This window comes from Kryptolebias marmoratus, linkage group LG13 (genome assembly GCF_001649575.2).
Source record: "Kryptolebias marmoratus isolate JLee-2015 linkage group LG13, ASM164957v2, whole genome shotgun sequence".
NCBI lineage: Eukaryota > Metazoa > Chordata > Actinopteri > Cyprinodontiformes > Rivulidae > Kryptolebias > Kryptolebias marmoratus.
This window is the reverse complement of record NC_051442.1, coordinates 4,846,125-4,869,260: the sequence shown is the minus strand read 5'-3', so window position 1 is coordinate 4,869,260 and position 23,136 is coordinate 4,846,125. Positions and strand designations below refer to the sequence as shown.

General features: G+C 39.3%; 1 protein-coding gene across 3 annotated transcripts; it reads left to right on the top strand.

Moving 5' to 3' along the window:
- Nucleotides 1-1,427: 1,427 nt before the first annotated feature.
- pitx1 (paired-like homeodomain 1) lies at nt 1,428-12,426 on the top strand. Of its 3 annotated transcripts, XM_017419817.3 has the most exons (5): nt 1,428-1,571; nt 2,221-2,275; nt 7,714-7,863; nt 8,683-8,885; nt 11,087-12,426. In XM_017419817.3, exons 2-5 carry the CDS (start codon nt 2,230-2,232, stop codon nt 11,633-11,635), a joined length of 948 nt encoding a protein of 315 aa, XP_017275306.1. In that variant the 5' UTR covers nt 1,428-1,571; nt 2,221-2,229; the 3' UTR covers nt 11,636-12,426. The 3 variants fall into 3 exon arrangements, with proteins under 3 accessions (XP_017275306.1, XP_017275308.1, XP_017275307.1); XM_017419819.3 differs by lacking the exon at nt 7,714-7,863; XM_017419818.3 differs by lacking the exons at nt 1,428-1,571; nt 2,221-2,275 and adding an exon at nt 7,347-7,575.
- Nucleotides 12,427-23,136: the final 10,710 nt, after the last annotated feature.

Below are 23,136 nucleotides of genomic sequence, written 5' to 3'. Positions count from 1 at the left end.
TTTATTTTCTTTTACCTAAAATGCTTTTTGTCCTCACACTTTTTACCTGCAGCAGCTCTCACACAACGACTTCTCTGTTTTCATCCATCTTCTTCAATTCCCCCCCAGAAAACATTAACCTAATTATTTCCTGGGTTACGTGACTTTATTTAAGATTTAGAAAACAAATAAATGAAAAGCAGCTCAAACCGATTTACAGCGTTTAAAAATCTGAAAACAAAATTTTAAAGCAGAACAAAGAATCCCATTAACTTGAGTGTTAAACTTTAAATTTTATCTGAATTAAAATAAAACAATCTGTTAATAATCAACAGTTTAATCACTGTCTGTTTTCAATTAAATTAATAAATAAAAAACAAACATTACATTTTCTGTCAGTAAAACTCTATTTACCAAATTTCATAAAGAAACACAAATAAGTTATTATGAAACTCCAGTTAGTTTTTTACTAAAAGGGGCAACTAATTATTGTTCACATTATTTTCTGATAAATAAACAAACGAAGTACACTTCTAAAATTCAAATGTTAAAAGGTATATTGATAACCAGAGTTGGAAAAAAATAAATATAAATATTTAAGCTGAATATAGATGAATTTTAAGCAGACTCACAATATTTAAGTTTTGTCTATGTTTTCAAAAATGGATATGTTGAACACAAGCTGCACGAAAATAAAAGTTTATTTACTTAGTTATTTATTTATTTATTTATAGCCTTCTGTAACCATGTGTCTGTTTAAATTTTTTTGTTTTGTTTTGTTTTCGGGTTTTTTTGTTTTTCTATTTGTGGTTCTTGTCCTGTTTTTTTATAAACTTACTTCTTTAAATTAACGTGTTTTTGTTTAATAACTATAGTATTTTATTCTATGTGGTAAAGTTTTCGATGCATGAGACATTTTGTCTCTTTTGAGCACATCCTTGTGAATAATGTTGTCAATTTTTACTGAATGCAATAAATGTGTGTTTTGTTTTTTTGGTTGATTTGTAGATTTGTAACTCCGTTTGGCTTCCTCTTGTACTTTTTCATTTATCTAATGTTCACCTTATCGTTGATAAATAAACCAATAAATTACAGTTGAAACTATTAATATTATTTGTTGATTTTGTTTTTTGTTATTTGAACAGTTAAAGCTTTATTTAAAGTTTCTCACGCACATTTTCTTGCTGAGTTTAAGATGACTGAAACGTATAAAAATGATAATAAACGGAATTAAAATGCTCTAAAAATAAATATTTTATTGAAAATGTTTTTTTATTTATGTGTAAATAAAGAAGCCTGAAGATGAGGAGGATGAAGAAGGTGACAGCAGGGTAGGAGACAGTAGTTGATGGTAGTGGTGGTGTGTATGTGTGTGTGTGTGTGTGGAGGGGGGCGTCGTGACGTCATCGCGAGGCGTGCAGCAGAGAGCCACGAGAAGAAAAACCAAGGCAACACCGCGGAGACGAGCAAAGCGCCGATCCGCCGTGAACGCAGCGTTTTACGCACAGCCGGCGCCGCGAAACTGGATTTACCTGCATGGGACACCGTGAGGCTTCACTCCTTTTCTTCTCTCGTCTACTGGGAACCAACTGGTGAGTGAAACACATCTCTGTCTGGTCAAATAAGCGCATTTCAGCTCCTGGAAACTGACAGCTCTCTTAAGGAGCTTTTGCGCATCAGGTCTTAGAAATATGAGTCGAAGAAGATGAAGATTTGAGCTTTGACTCCGCTTCTTGGTTGGATGAAGATCAAAGATGGTCGGAGGTCCATCGGAGCTATGCGCGCTCGGTTTGGACGTTAAAGTCAAGTTAGAAATATAACATTTAGAGCTGTTTCTATGTTTACTTAGCAGAGGTTTCTTTCCAAGTTACTGTCCGAGTCAGGAGGAGATCTGTGCGTACAGAGAGAAGATTTACTGAGGACATAAAAGCAGAAAGGAGATTCCTGAAGATAAGAGGGGGTTCTGTGTGAGAAAGTGCGTGGATAGCGTCAGACTGTGGCTCAGAGATGTTCCTGCTCGGCCCAAAAGTCAACAGACTGATTAAATGATGGGTTGATGCGGAGCTGCTGCTCTGTAAATGTTAGTTTTACTCTGTCCAGTTTCTGAAAATGTTCTCTGAAGGTTCTGAGTTTACCACTTTAACAGCAAGCTAGTTCAGTTATTTTCACTAGAACTTCACAGTTTGGTCATGATTTATTGTTTTTTTAAAGTCTTATTGTCATTTTTCTTGTGTTTTTCAGGCAACTGGAATGGAACTGAATTTGTCGAAGAATGTAATATCCTGTGGGGACCCAGGTAGGAACTGCTTTTAATGGACTTTGATTTGTTGTTTTCAACTATTCGACATGAACAAACCAAACCAAACGTGGGGGGAAAGAGACAAGTTGTGGGTTTGAGAAAAGTCTCATCTTGTTTCATGAGGAAATTTCACATCTGCCCTTTAGATACAATATATCTGGAACTACATGCTGAAACGCGGATTTATCAGATGATCAGCTGTGCGTAAATTAATTTATTTCACCAACACAAAATCCGCTTGAAGTTGTTTTCTGATGATTTCTTTGCACCTGTTTTACCACTGAAAATTAAATAATAAAAAATGATAAATCATGAATATTTCCCTGATAACTTTGCCTTGAAGACACAACATTTTAGCTCAAACTAACATCAAATCCTCTGAGGTTAAAAAAAAAACTAATAAAGGCACGGTTGTTTAATTTAACCATATGGTATCCAGGATTTAAGCATTTAAATGGCACGAGCCTGAAACTGGTTTCAATTGAATAAATTTCTATTCAACCTTTGTATTTTTTTTTAATAATAAACTAGTTTCATGCTGTAGGTTGGGAATAAATTTGCTTCTGACTGCTGAATTCTTTATTTGTAGATGATTTGAATGAACTGTGGATGTCGTTTATTTTAGTTTTTTTTATATGTGAAGTGGCAAATGTTTGCATTTAACTTTATCTAAAGATCCATGAAATAATTTTTGACAGTCCCACCTGTTAAACTCCAAACACAGCAGTAGAGTTTTGTGATGCGCGTTCTGCTGATGTTCATTTGAGACTGGTTTATTTACATCTGCATCCCTTCTAAAAGGGTTTTTATTTACTTATTTATTTTTTAATTTATTTGTTGCTGGTTGACAGACTGCAGGTCAAACAGGCCTTGGATCAGACAGAGAAACCATCACCAAGGCAATAATCAGCTCTGTCCTTCTCCTGTTACCCGCCGGTTCCAGTTACACCTCCGCTGCTGTCCTGCCTTTGAATCTGCAGCTTCAATTTTCTGTTTGCTTTGTTTTTTCGGGCCCCTGGTTATAGCTTTACTGTGCCCAGAAAGGAGAGAGAGAGAGAGAAAATACACCAAGACTGTACTTTTGTGTGTGTTTGGGGTGTGATTAATAGCGTTCGGTGGGTTTATTTTTANGGAATATGAGTGTTTGCTCTGCCACTGGCCTTTAACCTGTCCTGCCGGATGGAAAGGCTTTTTAATTCATCCATCACACGCAAGAGCCGCAGGAGAAGGACGAAGACAGAGCTGGGATGGAGGCTGAGGAGGCTGAGTATTTAGATTACGCCCATCTATCAGCCTCCATGCGCTGTAAATCCCCTAATTCTCCATTGGGGACCTGGAAGGTCGTTACTTTAATTTTTGCCCTTTAAGCTGTTCTGCCTACAGCTGAGTTGTAACTGTCTTTTGAAACGATTGTGGAGGATGCAGCATCATTTGAAATACTTTTCTTCTTAAAGTTACGCATACGTTGACGATAGATCCACAGAAACTCCGAACTGTTGCAATAATTCTGCATGAGAAATACTTTTTGGGTCACCTGTCCATGCTTTTATTTTATTCTGCTTTAATGTTCTGCAAGAAACGCACGTTTGATTTATTTCTTGCGCCAAAAATCTCCCCCAAAAACCATTTTACGCACCTGGTTGCTGCGCTCGGTTTGCTAATTGCTGACCATGGTGACTGATAGCAAAAAGACACAAATCTGCTTCACACCTCCAAAACCACAAACTCTGCTCATTATTTAAATGTACTTATTTGCAGGCTAGCAGGGCCCCTTTGGATCAGATGAGACCTGAGCAGAGAGGGTGAAGAGCAGATGGCAAAGAGGCAGGCGATTGTTGAGCTTGCACAACTGTGTGCAGTAGGGCCTTCGGGGGAGTGGGGGTGCCGGTCGGACGGGAATCTTATGTCAGAAGTCACAGTTGTACAAAGGCCGAAAAGCTCGAGACTGGCGCCGGTGAAGCTCCGCGTTTCAGACGTCCAGAGTAGATCAGAAAGTCTGCACGTCAGCTCATCTCATGTTGCAAAGCAGACTAAAACTGCAACTCTGAATTAAACCAACAAAAAAAAGGAAAATTTACCAGGTGAGATATTTGATCTTTGTGCCTAAAATGGGTTTTTATTTGTTTTAAATGATTTTTCTGAGCGCATTTTTTCCTCGCGAGATCAGGAATGCCAGTGGTTTGAGAAAGTTTTGCTTGTTTATTCTTTAATACAATAAGCTCTTCGTTCAAATAAAACCCAGATCAGTTAAATGTTTCCAGTCACGCTAAACAGACACACACAGATCAGTAACTGGTGTGTTTGCGGACCTGTGCGTCTCCAAAACAGATCCAAGTAGCTCTAAATGCGGCTCATATTGGCTTGAGTTGAATCAAATTCCTTCCTGATCACACAAAATGAGTCAGGTTTACTTATGAGGCCTCTCACCTGACGTCAAACTCGCACACAGAACCGATTTTTTTCATGAAAGAGTGCGCTGCGAACTGAGAGGGGCTTCGAAAATGGGCTAATTTCTTCTGCAGCTGCTCCGTGTTTTACACTAGTCCGACAAAACAGAACATCTGGACGAAGCTGTGCTGTTCTGCACACTAGTACAAGGGTGTTCTGAAGAACATACAGTCCGAAGAACTGCAGCCACAGTGCATGCACGTCAGGACGACAGATTATCTCTTTGAACGCATTTTTTAATTATTATTTGTTTAACAGAATTGTGCAATAAAAACCAAACAATTAAGTCGTTTTTTAAAACGTCCACTTGAATAAAAATCCAAATTAACATTCAGTGCAGCTCCAAAACTGCAGGGTCAAATTGAGCTTTGTGGTTCAGACCCACCGAGTTTACCAACATCATCAGGACGGGGGAAAAATGGTTACAAACTGCAACAAAAATGGTCATATTTGATCCAACAAAATAAGAACAATAACTGGCAGCTTCACCGTGAGTCAGACTCTAATCTCTAATTTCGACAACGTGCCAGGCTCGAAACTTTCACAACTTCATGAGTTGTTGCGTTTTCAGGGCATCATTTAGATGCACTGCTGCAACAGACACAGAAACAGAGCGCATCAGGAGACTGAGGTCAAACGTGTCAACATCAGTAGTCTCATTTCAGTGTGACCAAGAGGGACGTCAGCGTGCCGTTATGCGAATATTCAGAACCAGAGCGCGTAAAGTTGGAGAGCAAAGGAATTTCTGTCTGATTATTTGGACAAACAGCAGCGTAGACAGACCCGCAGCTGTCAACTATTATTATTGTCTGGTTTATTTGTTAGAACCTGCGGTGTTGGTCATAGTCCAGGCACACACAGAATCACCATCCTGCTAAGCTATGTGAGATATGATGTGCCATTTATTAGTTCTGAGTGTGTCTTTGTCTGAAGGAATCAATGCGCCTGTCAGTGCGCAGCGCTCATCAGTCATGGACACAATAAAGTCATCATACAGAGGGAACAGTAACTGGGCAGGCCCGTTGTGGATGGCAAATGTTTATTCAGCTCGGTACATATCCGACATATACATTGTGTGAGTGTGTGTGAGTGTGTGTAGAAACACCCAGCTGCCGGATGGGTTTCCAACATGCCTGCATGGATAAAGGGCCCATTTTACTCCTCCGAAAGATTCAACATTGCGCGCTCCCCAAGTAAAATAATGAACACAGGAAATAACGTATAGTTTGTGTTAGGAGTGTCTAAGAGGCCAAAAAGAAAAACTCAAGAGTCAAACTGGATAACATATATTTAGAAAACATATAAATCAACCTTGGGTTCTGTATAAAAGTGTGAAAGACCGAGACATAAAATTTAAAACAACCTTACTGATTAAAGAAAATCAGATTCTAAACGACTCATAATTAGCATTCATTTCTTGCACCGTCTGTCAGCGCTTTTGCATTTATTATTTGAAGTTTAGGACAATCTATTAATTCAGCTAAAATACCTTTCAAATTACTAATATTTGGCTTTGAACTAAGAGAAGAAAATAGGTTAAAATAGATCCCTGTTGCTCAGATAAGCTCAAGTCCAATAACAAACATCTTTTCTTGGCTGCAAGTTCATTGCAAGAGTTCAGTTGATCCCATTTGGGTTTTCTTTGTTGCTTTTTCTACATCAGAATTACTGCAAAGTCATCTAGACCATTAATAATCTTAAAAAAAAGATTTATAAAGTAAGAAACAAAATCTCCACAATTTTTTTTCATATTGATGGTAAAAATATCTTTAAATAAAAAAAACTGTAAGCAAAATTAATGCACAGCTGCATTTACGTGACTGAAAATAAGGCAAAAACGGTGACTCCATGCAAGAGCCATTTCAGATCAAGAAGTCTGATCATTTTGATGTATTGGTTTGTATTTATGCTTAAATTTGTTGAGCAAAACATGCAGATAGAAAGATAGGCTAGGTCGAAACAGGAAACTCACTGGTCCAGCAGAAGTTTTACAAAAGCCTAGCGTGTTTGAAGATGGCTATTTGTCTTTATGGCGCTCCACTGCCCTGCACGATTCTCAATATTTATTCTTGACTTACTTTTTTTAATTTAATTTTATTTCGCATTTAGCAGCAGTCACTCTTAATTTTCCACCTAAAAATCTGCTCCCAAATTCTACACTTTCAGCAAAGTGCTTTGCAACATTTGATATAGTATAGTACAGGAAAAGAAAATTATGTTTGATTTTATTGTCTGAAATTAAGCAAAATCAGAAGCAACGAGCACTCTCTATCACAGATTGTCAGGCCAGTTCTAATCACATTTAAACTATGATCTCAGGGACCGGATGTTATTGCTGCAAGGGCCGTGTCTGACCCGCGGGTCTTCAGTTTGACACATGCTGTAGAGTATATTAAGCTAATAGGCTGTGTCCGAGGTGCATTTCCTTATTATTTAACTGCTTTGAGCATGGTTTCCAGGTAAATCGGGTAAATAAACTTCTCATCAACTAAAAGCACTTTCCTTGGCTTCAGCCTGACGTCAGAGCAGCTCGTCGGGGTGGAGGTTTTCTTGCAGGTTTTAGTGGGTGGGACTCGCTCGTTCTTGGGGAGGCTGAACGCAGCAGATGGGTGGGTCTCTTGTGTGAGAGCCGGAGCTTCCTCTGTGTCACAGAGGACACGAGCGTTTTCCTGCAGCGGAGGGAGCATTTCGCTGCTGCAAAACGGAGGGAAGCTGAGCTGTGAGAGCTTTTTCTTTGACCATCTCTTCAGTTTGTTTTTTGTTTTGTTTTTTCGTGGAGAAAAAAAAAAGAAGACAGAAAATTGCACTCGTGGAAATTCTCCCCGCATGCTTCAGCCGCTCATGTCCTGGTGTGTTTGGATTTGTCCTCACGGAGCTGTGGAGCAAAACTCTGTTTGTGTGTGTGTGTGTGCGTGTGTGTGCACTCCTCCTCGCTTTTGCAAGGACGCATCCAGTTTCTTATTTTTCCACGCATCCTTGTCTTTAAGGTGGGATGAGTTTGGACAGACTGGCAGAGGCAGTGAGAGCGCCGCCGCCCCGGGACGTGGCCGCCGCGTTTCATTTACAGAGAGCCCCGAACAGCAGCAGAGAAACTTTAGAGAACTCAAGCAGCGAGTCTTCAGAGGCAGAGCTGGCAGGTACACACAGTCAGAGTGCTTCTCGACCCCTTTTTCTGACTCTCAGTACGCATGCATGTGTTGGGCTGTCAGAGGAGACGTCTTTGTCCGTTTCACAGGGCGCAAAGAGAACATTTTGCATCAGAAAAGGCAGTGGTTTCTGCGCTCCGGTTACTGCGCAAAAACGGAGCGAGGAAAGAGTCCAGTTGGGGTGTTTTGGGTTTTTTTTTTTACTTTCCATTTTTGTGTGTGTGTGTTTATTGCGCTGCCCGAACCAGTCACTTGGCAGGACACCGGAATCTGTCACGGAAAAATGTGCGGAACAGGCTGACCTGGATTAAAATGAACTATCGTATCCGAGTCCCACTTATCCAAACTAAAACTGTTCTGTTTTAACCGCAAATTTTAAAGACTTTAAATGTAAGTAAGCTGGAATTCGTGTCCCCATTTTGAGCTGATAAAATAAGCTGTTTTTTAAAGTTTAAGTTGCTTTTGTTATTTGTGTCAAACAACCAGGGTATAATGCTGGTTATGTGAGTGACCTTTGCGCGTGCCCCTCTCAGCTTAATGAGGCGTTTAAGACAAGAATACATGATTACAGCTGGGAGATAAAGATCTTGTAAATATCTGTCAGTAGAATCAGATCTAAGTGTGTTTGAAAATAACTGATGCAAAACCACCAAATGCGTAACTGTTTGTTTCTAGGCCGGCCTTCTTTTAAGTTCTGGTTTACAGACCTTTTGTTGCTAAACTTAACTGAAATGCTTACCTCTAACAGGACCAAATGACAAACCTTTTGCGTGTTATTTAAAACACATTATTGGATTTTCTTCTCCGCAGAAAAGGAGAGAAGCGCGGAGCTCAGGAGCGATGACGGCAGCGCGGACGACCCCAAGAAGAAGAAGCAGCGGCGGCAGCGGACTCACTTCACGAGCCAGCAGCTGCAGGAGCTGGAAGCCACCTTCCAGAGGAACCGCTACCCGGACATGAGCACCAGGGAGGAGATCGCCGTGTGGACCAACCTGACTGAGGCCAGAGTCCGGGTAAGACGGACCAGCAGGCGGGCCGGCGGCCGTGCGTAAAAAGCGCTCAGCTTCAAATTCAACCTTGAATTATTACACATTTCTGAAATTAGAAAAATAAAAAAACAGGACAATAAACTCTAAATAATACTCCAGTTGGTAAATCGAAATAAAAATAAATAATTTGGAAGGAAATTGTCGCTTTTTAAAATTACAAAACTTTGTGCGTAACCGCGTGATTTCATTTAGGCTGCGTTCACTGAACTTTTGACACAAATTTAACACATTTAAAGAAAACTTACCAGAAAAACGTTTCCCCACTAATAAAGCCAGGCTCCTATAATGTAAAAAAATATTTCAGGTTAAGTCGTTTCCATATGAATTCTTTAGTGTTCCGCATTTCTCTGAAAAGTTTGCCACCATACAGACTTAAACTGTTAAATATTTTGCAGTTACCTCAGAATGCACGAATAAAAACACCCTGGACCTTAAACCCCATTAATATTTAGGTTAAATATTATACGAGTTTTAGCAAAAGAAAATATTTTAAAAAGTCGGACATTTTAAAGGTTGTATCTGAGCAGCTGATGGATTATTTGTTTTGGATGTCATCATTTTGGACCTTTACTCTCCCCACTGAGAAAACTATTCATGTCTGCACCTTGATGGATGCAGTGGATTTTAAAATAAATGTTACCACTTTGCTTTCCCTCAGTAAATGTTGAGCTTGCGTCGTTAGCTACATGTTCTCTTTTCTGTGAGAAAAAGAAGTTCCTTTTTCTTCTTTTTTTTAAGCGAAACAATCGCAGTTGGTTTTCATTTCCAGCAACTGGCGCCTGACAGCCCGTCCCTGCAAAAAATCCACTGGCTCAAATTGCATCAAAAAATGCGCACCAGTGTTTAAGGTTCTGGAGAGGAAAAAAAAGGGGGAAAAGTAGGAAAAGAGAAAAACGTTTCAGAACAAGTTTAGAGATTTACTTTTCAGGAGTGTAAAGGAGAGGAGCGCTCAAAGAGTACTGAGAAGGGGAAGCTATATTTTCCCGGTCATTTGTTAAAATAAAACACTTATCTGACATGAATACAATCACAGTGACTGAATAAAAATTTACTGGATTTAATGAGTTTTAACCAGTTAACCTGTTTAATCCTTTAAATAAACTGCAGTCTGTGCGTTTTCTTCGCTCCTTTACGTCTTTGTGCGCTTTTGTTTCTGCCGCACCTCCATGAATCTGTAAACACACTGAGAGTCCAACCCATGAACTGTTTTTACTATCAATCAAAATGATTTGCTCAGTGCCGTTCTGCGGACTGTTTCTTTTTTTTATTATTTGGTCACGTTTCCTTCAGGCGTGAAGATAAATGCATCAGAGTTTGACAAGTGCGTCACTGCAGAACAACAGCGTTTCAATCTGCGCTTTTACTCAAAACGAACTTTAAATCCGTGTTACCTCCAAAAACTCTGGTGTTCTGGTGCGTTTTATTTCCAGACTCGCATCGTTTTATGCAAATTAAATGATTCATTTAAGGGCTTTAAATGAAAATCAATAAAGCTCAACAAATCTGAACGTTTCCGAACAGAAAACGGGGCTAAAAGTGATGTTTTTAATTCAAGACCCAAAGTGATGCGTTCACGGTCTGATCCATCGGCTGGAACTGAAAAAGTGTCTTTCAGCAAACTACAGTATCAAATAATAAGCTTTATAAATTATAGATTAAACCTCTGTTTGCTGAAACAGTATCAGCTTACTCAAACGTAACAAAGAACTCAATTAAAAAAGAAATATATATAAATAAACACACCCAGAAGGCATCAGCAGCAAGTTTCCAAGGAACAAGTTTGGACGTTTGTGCAACATAAAATTTAGAATATTTATTTCTTTTTATGGGAAGCTTGTTTTATAATAAAGCACATTAAGATTGTGAGTTTATGATCGAGTGGATTTTAAAGGTACTCACTGCAAAACCATAAAGGCTGGTAAAAAACAAATCATGAAGCAAGAAATAAAATTACAGATTTGTTGAGTAAAATCCGCAGTTTTATGTCGATATATCCGAAAAACTAGTGGAGTGAACCTTTTACTATTTGATTTAGTTCAGAATAACATTTTTTATGTTTTATAGATAGTTTACAACGAGTCTCTTTAAGACAGGGAGGACAGGGTCTCGTTTCCATGGTGACGCTTCGTTAATTAAAGCCTTTTGTGTCGCGTGTTTCTCTGCAGGTGTGGTTCAAAAACCGCCGCGCCAAGTGGAGGAAGCGGGAGCGGAACCAGCAGATGGACCTGTGTAAGAACAGCTACCTGCCGCAGTTCAGCGGCCTCATGCAGCCCTACGACGACATGTACCCGGCCTACACCTACAACAACTGGACCAACAAGGGCCTGGCCCCGGCGCCGCTCTCCACCAAGAACTTCACCTTCTTCAACTCCATGAGCCCCCTCACCTCCCAGTCCATGTTCTCCGCCCCCAACTCCATCTCCTCCATGAGCATGGCCTCCGGGATGGGCCACTCGGCGGTGCCGGGCATGCCGGCCCCGAGCCTCAACAACATCAGCAACCTGAACGGCATCGGGACGTCTGGCATCAACTCGGCCATGTCGTCCCCGGCGTGTCCGTACGGGCCGCCCGGCTCCCCGTACAGCGTGTACCGGGACACGTGTAACTCCAGCCTGGCCACCCTAAGACTCAAGTCCAAACAGCACCCGACGTTCGGGTACAGCGGCCTGCAGAGCCCCGGGTCCAGCCTGAACGCGTGCCAGTACAACAGCTGACGGGCCGGAGCCGAACCCGGAGCCGGGGCGGGTCAGATCCGAGCCTGAATGGGCCCTGGAGGGGTGAGGGGAGGATGAGGAGGAAGAGGAGGAGTAGGGAATCACACATTAACATCTGAAAAGACAACCAGACTGGATCCGTTGCGATCATTTTTACCCCCCCCCCCCCCCCCCAAAAAAAAAAAAAAAAAAAAACAGACGAAAAAAATGGATCATGCGGGTTACATGTTTACTGATGAACTTGCACAGCAATTCAAAGATCCAGGTTTTGTGGATTTTTTGTAATGATGAAGACGTGTTACGTTGCTGCATTGTACATATTTAAATGTAAATATATATACAGGTCTAACGTATGAAAACAAACAAAGGGACTTTTTTTCTTCTTCTTTCCTTTTCAATTTTGCTTCATTTTGAAGACTGAGTGGGACCAAAACAAGGATTCAAAACAAAACAAAAATTAAACAAACTAAACAAAACAATTGTCGAGTTTAATGAAACCAAACAAAAAGCGAGAAAAAGGAAGAAACCTGCCTCTATTGTAAATATTTTATACCGCTTCTGTGTGCTTTTTGTTGTTTTTTGCATAGACAGAGTGCCACCGACCTGTTTGCCTCCCAGTTTAAAAAAAAACAAAAAAACTTTTTTTTTTGCTTAAAAAAACCGCATGTTTAATTGTACAATAATGTAAGATTCTTCAGAAGTTCTTTAGCTTAAGCTGTATAAAAAAAGGTGATTCAACGTCCGAGTGTGTTTATTGTAACATGTTTGTTTGAATAAATTCCAGAAAAAGAGGTTTTATTTCAAGAAGTTGTTTTAGAAAATTATTTGTTTGTTTGTTGAACGAAACTAACAGCAGAATTACACATTCGGTTCAAAATGGCGTTCAGACCCATTTGTGCATTTATTTGAACTAATTACCTGCATTTAAGCACATTTTTTTATGCCTTGCTTTGGAACATTTTTCTTTCTCTTGCACACAGTGGATCCTATTATTTGACACATTATTTGAAAAGCATTTTACATACTTGTTCAGAGAAACAGAGCCCCCATTTTTACATCTGATACCTGCTGAAATGTTTCCAAAAGACAGTTTGCGTGACGTGGAAACATGAAGGTAATAGTTTGCATATTCTGTAATGAAACTATGCGCTAAATGCTCTGGTTATAAAGTGTCAGTGTTACTCATTTATAATGAAGTGTTTTTCTTTTTTCTTATTATTACCAGAAATAGCTTTAAAACTTACGTGCATTGAATTTGTCTGCATCAAATAAGGATCTTTGTATCCAAATTAGATTTTTATTTTATTTTTCACAGGAAACTTAAAGCGAATTCCGAGGAATTTTCTCTCCAAATGCGTCTGAAAGGGGGAGAAAAATCCCCTCTTTGCGCACGGCTCCAACAACAGGCGCGCAGAGTTTATTCAGTGACCATATCTAGTTTTCTGACACCTGCAGAAATCCTCATATCTATATTACTCCCCATCAGACTGATATTAGTTCCCTAAACAAGAGTCGCAGCGATGATTGTGAGCTTTAACTGATAGGCCAGGAAGAGGGGCCAGGATCGGAGGCAGCACTTTAATAAAACTTTAAAACAATTAAAGAAAATCAAAATATTGATAAATTTATGAAATGGCAACAAACAAATTCAGTCTTACACTTTAAAAAAACAGTCTGGCTGCACAACAACAAGATTTATTTCGGCTCTCTTACAATTACCTTTTTATTTTATTTAACTTATTTTGCACTGGTCTAAAAACTCTTTATTTTTATTTTATTTATTTTTCATTCTATTAAATTTTAACGAGAATTCTTCACATCCATAACAGATTAACTCTCTGGTTCCCAAAGTTGGGGTCGGACCCCTGCTGGGACTCGTGAAACAACAATTGAGGCTTCTTGGAATTATTTCCAGAAATACTAATAATAATACAAAAAGTTGCTTACTAATACCACGTTTGTGCCATAGCTCTTAAATAATAATAATAACAAAACAGCAGTCATAAACTCATACAAAAGACTTAGATATATAGGGTGTTTGTGTTTTATTTAGTCATATTTACACACTTGCAGATGGTTTTATGCTGTCAGAATTGGACAAGTTTGGGAACCAATTAACTAAGGCATTAATTAAAACAAAGTAATATTTAATATAAGTTACCATTACCTGGAAATAGTTTAAAATGTTCCTAAATTGACCTTATCCTCTTTATACAGATTGTTTTTGTCCGTGAAGTTTTATTTGGGTACTTTTTTATAAAACGACCTATATTGTTACTCTGTGTTTTTATTAGGATTTATTCCCAGAACATATGTTGAAATTCTGCGTTTTTATTCTAAGCATCAGCTTGTCCAAAAGGTTTTTTTTTTTTTTGTAATAATCTGAAATTATAACTTAAAGTGAGGGTTAGGGTCAAGTCTCAACATCCAGGCTTGTTTTAAGGCTCAGGTTTCTGTACTCCTGCCATACCTGAGAGTTACGCTTATTCCAAATTTAATTAGCAATAAAAAATCTAAAATGCGCATGCGCACACACCCCAGTTGCATTATGGTTTTTTTTTATATTTAGCATAAACAGAACCTTTCCGTAACCTACACTGTTGTTGGACTTTTTTTTTTTTTGCACAACAAGTCACAACACCAGCAGCGCGCGCAGCTTCAAATTCTTTTCTTGGGCGCGCCCTCCTTCACCCCCTCCCTCCCTCCCCCCTCGCGTGCACGTCAGGGGCAGAGCGTTTACCTAAGGCGGGCGCGCGCTCCGGCTGTAATTGTCGCTATCAGATTTGATTTGTCAGGAGGACAAAGCGCGCGCGGAGTGATTCCCAACAAAAACAAAAGTGTCGTAAATGTTTCCTCTGAGGGCCTGATTGGGGTTATAAAGGAGACGTGAGCGCGCCTGAACCTGGAGGGCAAAGTTCAGCGCGACCATTTGTAGCTGGTAAATATTTAAACTGGTGTTCGGAAATCCCCACAAGACCAGACAATAGAACAGAATAGAATAGAACAGAACAGACAGGTAGTTTTGCAGTTTATATTTGACTTAACTGAGCATGTCCTGATATTCCTAACCTTGCGCGTTCACGAGTTTACAAGTATTAGGGATTTGTGCGCGCCCCCGAGTAAAAAAAATGCCAGTGAACAGACTCGATCTGACAAACTGGCAGAACAGAGGAGAATTAGGCACCATCTTATGTCAAGAAGGGCTTTTTTTATTAGACTGAATAAAAACCTTTAAAGATGAGGACAGGCAGGTAACTAGATGTCCGTTAATCGTCTGGCACCAAAAAATAATTAAAAAATGTTTATTTGCTTCACTCTAGACAGTCAGTTCATAAGCCGAGTTGCAGTCTAGGAATGTATGAGGGCTATTTTTGCACAATTTACTGCCAGGCTGGAAGAAGAACATTTTCCAGTCTTTCCAACCTGTGTGAATATTTGATTACTTAAAGGGCCGCAGCTCCAGGAAGGAAAGCTGCAGGCAAATGAGTTCATTTCCCTGGAAAGCATTCAAAAACTGATGCAGGACTTAACTAGATCAAAGGCAATCTTTTTTTCAGTTTGCACAATTAAAGGATTTAAATTGTACGGATGTGCTCCACCTTTACGTTGGCTGGAAGTTCTCTGCAGGGAACTCTGAGGAGTGCTGTATGTCCTCCATGGCCTAAAAGATTAACACTGGCATTCGTTGCGATATAGATACAGTAAAGCTTTCATGTTTACAAAAGAAACTATATATATATATTACTTCCAGGCTATTATTAGTTTGCTTTAAGGTTAGTGACATCGACTGGTTGGGACAGTCTCTACTGTAAGATAATGTCTATTTGTTTATAAAGCACTTTACAAACAACAAAGACTGCATTAAAGTCCCTAAAATAACAATAAAAGCATAATGCTAAAAATCTCAAAAGATAGAAAGTAATAAAAACAAAGTTGTAAAAGTACAACAAAACACTATAAAAGTACAGAAAACAAATCAAGCTGTCGGCCTCCACTTGAGTCAAACAGCAAAGTTTATGCTGCTGAGTGTCTAAAACACAAATCACAATGGCGGCGAGGCACACAAGACTGAATGCAAAATTACAGTTTCGTTGCTCGTTAGCTTTCTGCCACTTTTTCCTTCACATTTGTTATAATAGGTGGTGAACAGGGCACTAATAAAACACTGGATCTTTAGAAAGCTGTCGACTGAGCATATTCAGCATGTATCAAGATGGGAATAAAATAAAAGTAGAAACAAAAGCAGTACTTTTAAATAAAAACAACATAAATATCCTTCCAGTGTACTCCAGCATGTCTTCATAACCAATCTTAAAATGCTTTGCATGAATAACTTGAATAAAGGATTTAAGTTTACTATAGGGCAAGATCCTGTTTAACAAAGCAATGTGAGCTCTCTGTTTCTGACTAAATACTGAGTTTGTCACGTAAAAAAATGTTGCAATTAAGCAATATTTTTGATCAGAAGAGGCCTTAGAATATAATCCTGCAAGATGATAATGCAGCCATATTAAGAAATCAGAGCAACAGAGTCAAATTTCACAGATCAGCAGATAAAATAATTGCATAAAGCAGACAAGGTGGCTGTTTTTATTAGAGGTTTGACACAGATTTTTTTGTTTATTTTAAGTATTTTGAAGGATGATATATCCCATCATGACATAACAGGAAGCTAACATTTGTTACTCAATCTGGTTTAGAAATGACTCATTTCTTTGACTGACACTTTTTAACTCTGCCCAGTAAGTTACAAAATACAACCTGCTAAAACAAGAGGCCTCCCTCCCTGACTGCAGCGCCGCTCAAAGTCTGTTTGTTTTGTTCTGCAGCTCCTGCCAAATCCCTGCAGCTCACGTGATCCTGATAGCTGAACTACAGCGGCTGCATTTCTGTAAACTTTGGCTCCAAACTATATCCAGAACCAAAAACCTGATCCTCATAATAAAATACTGGCTAATAAACAATAAAGCATGAGAGAATGGTCAGTCACAATGAACATCATGGATGAGCCCATTATCAACAGAAGGTTGGTAAAAAATAATGTCAGGGTGGATGAATGAGATAGAAATAGATCTTAAAGATGCATTTCAAGTGTTTTTAAGCTTTACAGATAACTATTATGTAGAATTACCGTAGATCTAAATAAATCATTCTATAGAGTCTAATCTGTGTTTTAGATCACATTCATGCACTGATGGGGCACACATCAGAAGCAGTGAGTGGTTCAGTGACAAGCCCAGAGACCCAACATGTGACTGTCACTGTATACTGCCAGGAATCAAACCTCCGACTCGCTTGTTGGAGGACGACTGCTCGTTAGAGCACAGATAAATGAATGGAAGGATGGATGGGTGGTTGGTTAGTTGGTTGATATACGGATTAATGGATGGAGAAATGAATATATTGATGGGTGCATGGCTGAACTGAGGGATGATGACTGGATGAGAAATGGATGAGAGATGATGAATAGATGGATGGAAGGATGGAAGGATGGATGATGGATGGATGGACGGATGATAGATAATGGATGGATGATGGATGGATAAATGAATATATGGATGGATGGATGGATGGATGGATGGACAGATGGATGATAGGTGATGGATGGATGGATGGATAAACTGAGGGATGATGACTGGATGAGGAATGGATGACATATAATGAATGGATGGATGGATGGATGATCACTGTGGCTAACAGTTCTAGTTAACAACCTGTGGTCCAAACTGACTGCAGTTTAATCAAAGCTCAAGCATTAAATCCACCATCAAACTACTTTCTGATTTCTGAACTCAATGATCGAGTTTAAAAATGTTGGACGGCACAAACGAATATTTGGCCAATAAAAGCATGCCATTCCAAGCCCGAATACAACAACAGGAATTACTGTAATTATATGTGTCATGAGAAAATGGTGTGATTACATCCATGACTTTGCCTTTCGTACTGCAGTGATTCTGACAAAGCTGACACATGACAGTCATTTAGGGATTAGCGCCTGCTGAGTCGAGCTGCTGAGACTGGAGAGACAGAAAGCTGTGGGTGGCTGAACAAAGACAGAAGACCACACCGTGAAGGATCTGACTCATCACTCTATTTAAAGGAATCTGGACTCCATAGCTCACCTATTGCCAATTAACAGTACCGTACAAGTGTTCAGTTACGTTTGGAAATATGTGTCACAAAAAAGAATCCTGGGCCTACAGCCATCTGAAACATCGCTTCGTTGGGCTTCGTCACCATGGAATGGCTCACCTGCTCATGTTTCGTCAGCTGCAACTCTGTTCTTCTGCGTTTCAGTAAACTGTAGCATTTCGTGGTTTTATTTTGTGGTCGTTTCACAGAATTCTAAAAGGAATGGTCAACGGGTTTGTCAGCTCTTAAATTGTCCTTTGCTGCAATTAAAAAAATAAAACTGTGTAAAAAATGCATTTCTTTTTGTCAAACTGCAAAAAGTTGAATTTCTTTTGGCTACTCTGAGGAAAATGATTATTTGGTGCATACCACAAACTACATAACAGGTCTGACTGAGGCAGTACGAACTCATTTCTTTTTATTATAACAATCCTCAAAAGTGATAAAGTTCTTGACTAACTCATAAGTCATATAAAAAGTTAAAATCCCTTTGAATTGTTTTAAAAGTGTACACTTAAGCAACGTAAAGAGATAGCTGGTCGTTTTCTGTCAGATACTCATCAATAGTTATCAAATAGTTATCAAAACCTTATCAGCCATGACATTAGTCATAAAGCACTTAGTACAGAGAAAAGGACAGATATCTTTGTCCGGGTTAGGCTGATGGCTCATTTTCAACAGACTCAGACCAGCAACACTGTACAATTACTGAAAGAAACTCAACATTTACAGAAAATTTCCTCAATCTCCGATTCTCACACAGAACTCAACGCACAGGCTCACATATCCCCACACTCACTCCGTGCACGCTCTCTACCTCTGTGCGCTTTTAAAGTAGCTGAAAAAACTCCTATAACAGCAGCAAAGATAGATTTACGTATTTGCATCATGTCAGTGCATTCAGATACAACGCAGCATAACGTGGACTGAGTCTGGACTCATTTGTCATTCGGTCAGGATTCAGACTGGAGTCAGTTTTGGAGGACTGCTGGTGTAGAGGTTTAATATTAGCTAATGTGGCGTGAGAAAGAGCTGTTTTATAAGCCTGAAAAAAAGGGGCTGCCATGAAAACTTCAGCCCCTCTAAACTCTGTGCTCTATGACTGATGTCACTACAAACTACTGATAACTATCTGACAGAACATCACTTCAAAAATGACCAGACTATCCCTTTAGGAAGAGAAAATTTGAACCATGTTTTAAAGTACGTGGTTTTAAAAATAAATACACTTCAGTCTGCATGATGTCAGTTACTTCAGTTCCTCAAATCTCTGGTAAATTATGTTTTCTTTTTCTGTTCACATGGCAGGTGAGAATAGTCGGTGCCTGTTCAGTTACTGTTGACCACATGGTACATAAAAAAAAAAAAAAAAAAAAAAGAATCAGGCTGCAGTTGATCAAGTAGCTAAGGCCATACAAGTGTCTGTGCAAATGTTAAGCTCCCGGCTGCCTTTCTGGCATTGAGTGCAAACACTGATTACTATCAGCAGTGTGTGTGTGCTCCAAATCCCACAACAGACAGGCTCGTATGCTGAACACCAGTCTGCGTTCTCCTCCCTGAAAGCTCCCAAAGCAGACTTAAGTCAAGATTGATTTTTGATTACCTTGTTATCTTTATTTGCCAGTATCAAATTGCAACTTGCCTCCACATCCTCACACAGCCAGTGAGTGCAGCTACAGTTTGCACACCAGTGGAGGAAACAGATGAGCCGCCAACAGGCAGACTTGGAAAAAGCCCAGAAAGCCTCTCTAGTGCTTGTGGTTTCTTTTTTCACTTATGTAAATAACCAGCTCCATCTCTATTTTTCTCCTTGTGTTGCACTCATGAGCACTGGACATTTATGCAGAGGAGAATTATTTTTTCCATCTAAAAGGTCTGCAGAAAAAGAGGAAGAAAAAGCTCCGAGCCTGCCCCTTCTCACCGTTTGACATCCACTCTGCCTCTGCAATCTCTTATCCGCCAATCAACTTCCCTCCCCACTTTCTCACCCATAACTTCTCCTGTTTGTCTTTCTTTCTGCTGTGTGTGTGTGTGTGTGTGTGTGTGTGTGCAGGCTGAACTGCTGGCAGTGCAGAATTAGTAGGTGAAGCTAAAAACGGATTAAGGAGCCAGAAACCAGGGAGTTCACTAATAGAAGGGCTGACTTGGCTGTTTGCTGCTTCTGGCCATCAGCTGAGGCCAATTATCTGAAGGGGCCACATCTGGACCCTTCTGGCTCATCTCGGCTTTGAAGGAAAGGCTGTCTGGTCACTTAGAGAGCCTCTGTCCTCCAGTCTCCTCTGGAACTTTGATGATTCAGTCAGACAGCCTTGTAGTTCTGGAAAATAAATTTGTTTATCATATTATATGCTGCATTTCATATCATGTTGCATCATATTGTTAAAAAAATGCCAGTTTCTCACGTGGAATAGACTGTAAATTAAAACTATTTGCAATTCAGATGATTAACTGACCAAAACACAAAAGTTGTCACCTTTGCTTCCGGAAAGCTTATAATTTATTACTTTTTTTTGGTCTCATTATGACGAGTCATAGGAAATTTTCTGAAGGGCAATTATGGGTTTTTTTTGTTTTGTTTTCCTAATCAACAGAGCAATTCAAAATTTAAGTGAGAAGTTTTACAGAAAGCTTGGTGCTTTTTTCCACCAATTTAATGATTATCAACTGCTATCGAAGGCAAAAGAGCAAAAATAAATAAATAAAACAAAAACTATTGACAATTTGACTTTACTGTGTTATTCCAAATTATTATCTTTGCCTTATTTGTCATCAGTAGTTATTAACCGTATAATAACTGTATAAAACTTGAAAATGATAACTCTGACGCAACATGCTTTTTAGACGTAAAAAAAGCAGAAAACTGAATATACTGCATTGAATCTGAATGGGTAAACTTTTGCAAAAGTTTAAACAGAATTGTGTAGTAGAACCTCTTTCTACTCAATTATTTTCATCAGCGACAGCCCTCCGAGTGGCAATAAATAAGCACCTCTAAATAAAATACTGACAGGCAGCATGCACGTTTACCTGAAAGGATACAGAACAGTGAAGTGCAAACAAGTGGTTTGTGTTGGAAACATTAAAAACACCTGAATTCACTGCTGTATTGTTTCTAGACTTACATTAACTGGTAATAGTAGTTTGCACACATGAAATATTGTCTAATTTTAATAATTTGAGGTTATACCCAAATAAATGGTTGGTGCAGATCGTTTTTGTAACAGGTCTAGAAGGTCTGTATAACTAACTCTGACCTCATTAGTTTGTGTTGACCTAAAAAAAAAAGCTTTTGAAAATATGACACATTGTACAATCTATTGAAAAGGTAAAAGTGTCGCCATGAGATTCAAGTTGGAAGTTTTCTCGTCGCCTCCGTGTTACATTTAGTTCAGGTTACAGCGATGTGCAGCAGACGTCACTGTTTAGAGTCCAGTCCAAATATTGGAAATTATAATTAATCAGAGGCAAAGATTCATCACAGAAGCACCAAAGCGTTCGTTGCAACACATGCAGTAACCTTCTGTGCAGAAATCTCAGCAAATCAACAATATCATTTGTTGACTGGTAGAGATGAGAAGTTGATTTTGCCACATCTGGATGGTGCTCTACTGTAGGTTTCCAGCTGCTTCCAATCTCTGCTGAAAGCTAACCAAACAAACTGCTGCCCATGTGTCCGTTTGTACCGTAAAACATGAGAGTGGCAATGATTTTCTTGTGTACATTTTACCCCTCCTAACAACTGAAAGGCCATAAAGTCTGAATGATAAGCAAGTAAACTCTTCTCAGTTGCTAATATTTCTCATCTTGAATAATAAAACAGATAAAAGTCAAAAGTTTCAGTTGAACACCTGCTTAAATCACAAAAGTTCTTCAGTTTGTGTCCACTAACGGCACCACAGACATCTTGCACTGAGGTTACGGTCACTAATAAGTGACAAAGACCGTGGACTGCCACCTTTTTAAACATTTCTAATAACAAACAAAAAAGAAAACCACCAAACGGATTGCTGCAAATTATAAAGTCAGCTAAAATCCAGACAGTAATGTAGAACTCTGTTTGCTTTAAAGGTAAAGATTTTACAATATCTTGTCAAAGGATAGATTAACTCCCATTAATAATCTGTGTAACTGGAATGTTTTTATTCCTTTTTGGTGACAGAACATCAATACACTCATTTGGCATTGTGAACAAAATGAAGATGCTGACTTAAAAAACTTAAACAGTTTGCAAGAATTGTGTGTTTACAACCAAAATGTCTACTAATGTCCAGACTTTGAACTTATAAATATCAAAGTATATTTATATTTTCCGTATAAATATCAGAAAACCTGATTTCTGATTAGTAAATGTTGGCTTATTCCTTGATAGGCTGCAAAGATTGCTGTTGAGACAAACTGCCTTTTAATTTATGATCATATTCCCTTTTTGTCCAAATCCTACAACAGGCAGGGGGAGCCATGCGTGGATGTTTAGCGTGCCCACGTGCATCATGTAGAACAACGACATATGTGCGTAATCACCGTTACCCAATGTTTTAATCCAGGTGTGTTCTTGGACAACACAAAGCATAAATAAATAGAATATTTGAAAAAGATGAAAGCTTGCATTTAAACCACAGCCGAGCAGAAATGTTGAGGCATGACCTCACGAGGTCTGTTCAGTCGAGATGAATCATAGGTACCGATGAACTGAACCCGTTTTCTAAGCAGGAATGCTCCAAAATTCCTCTCATTGTTGTGCAAGTCTCATAAGCAGCCACGGGAAACATCTGATGCACAAAGTCGCTGCTAAGGGAGAAAATGAATTTAGGAACCTTCCAACACACTGATGTAATCATAAAGGCCTAACAAAGGGAATTTCGTTTTGTTTGTAGAGTCAGATTTGTCCTGAGTAACCACAACCAGCAGAGTACAGGAGATGTTCAACAGATGCTTTAAGGCAAGATAAATATTTAAGGAAAGAAACGCATCACACGTTCAGTTTCCTGCAGCAGACTAAAGAGAGAGAGAGAGAGAGAGAGAGAAGCCTGTTTGTGGTGCCGTCCTTCTTTTAACATGTAGTTACTTACACTTATTTTTACTCACTGATCTTTTTCTAATGGCATCCATTACCAAACTGTAAATCAAATAAATCCCCTTCCTACCGACTCTGACCTCCTTTTGCTCCAGTCTGGAGAGCCAAAACAAAAACATGTGGCCTCGGGGAGGACTGAGTGGGGAGAAGCAGATCCTGCAGATCCCTGGAAAGTCCTGCATGGACTACTGAAGAGCAAGTACACTCGATTTTAATACCATCTGCAGGGAGGGGGGAAAAAACAAGAACAACAATGTGACAAAGTGAAGTCTGCGACTCCATTCTTCGTATC

Excerpts from the sequence above, each read along its gene's own strand:
- pitx1 (XM_017419817.3), top strand. The coding sequence starts at position 2,230 with ATGGAACTGAATTTGTCGAAGAATGTAATATCCTGTGGGGACCCAG. Across the intron at positions 2,276-7,713 it reads AATATCCTGTGGGGACCCAG|GTGGGATGAGTTTGGACAGA; the intron begins GTAGGAACTGCT and ends CTTGTCTTTAAG. Across the intron at positions 8,886-11,086 it reads TGACTGAGGCCAGAGTCCGG|GTGTGGTTCAAAAACCGCCG; the intron begins GTAAGACGGACC and ends GTTTCTCTGCAG.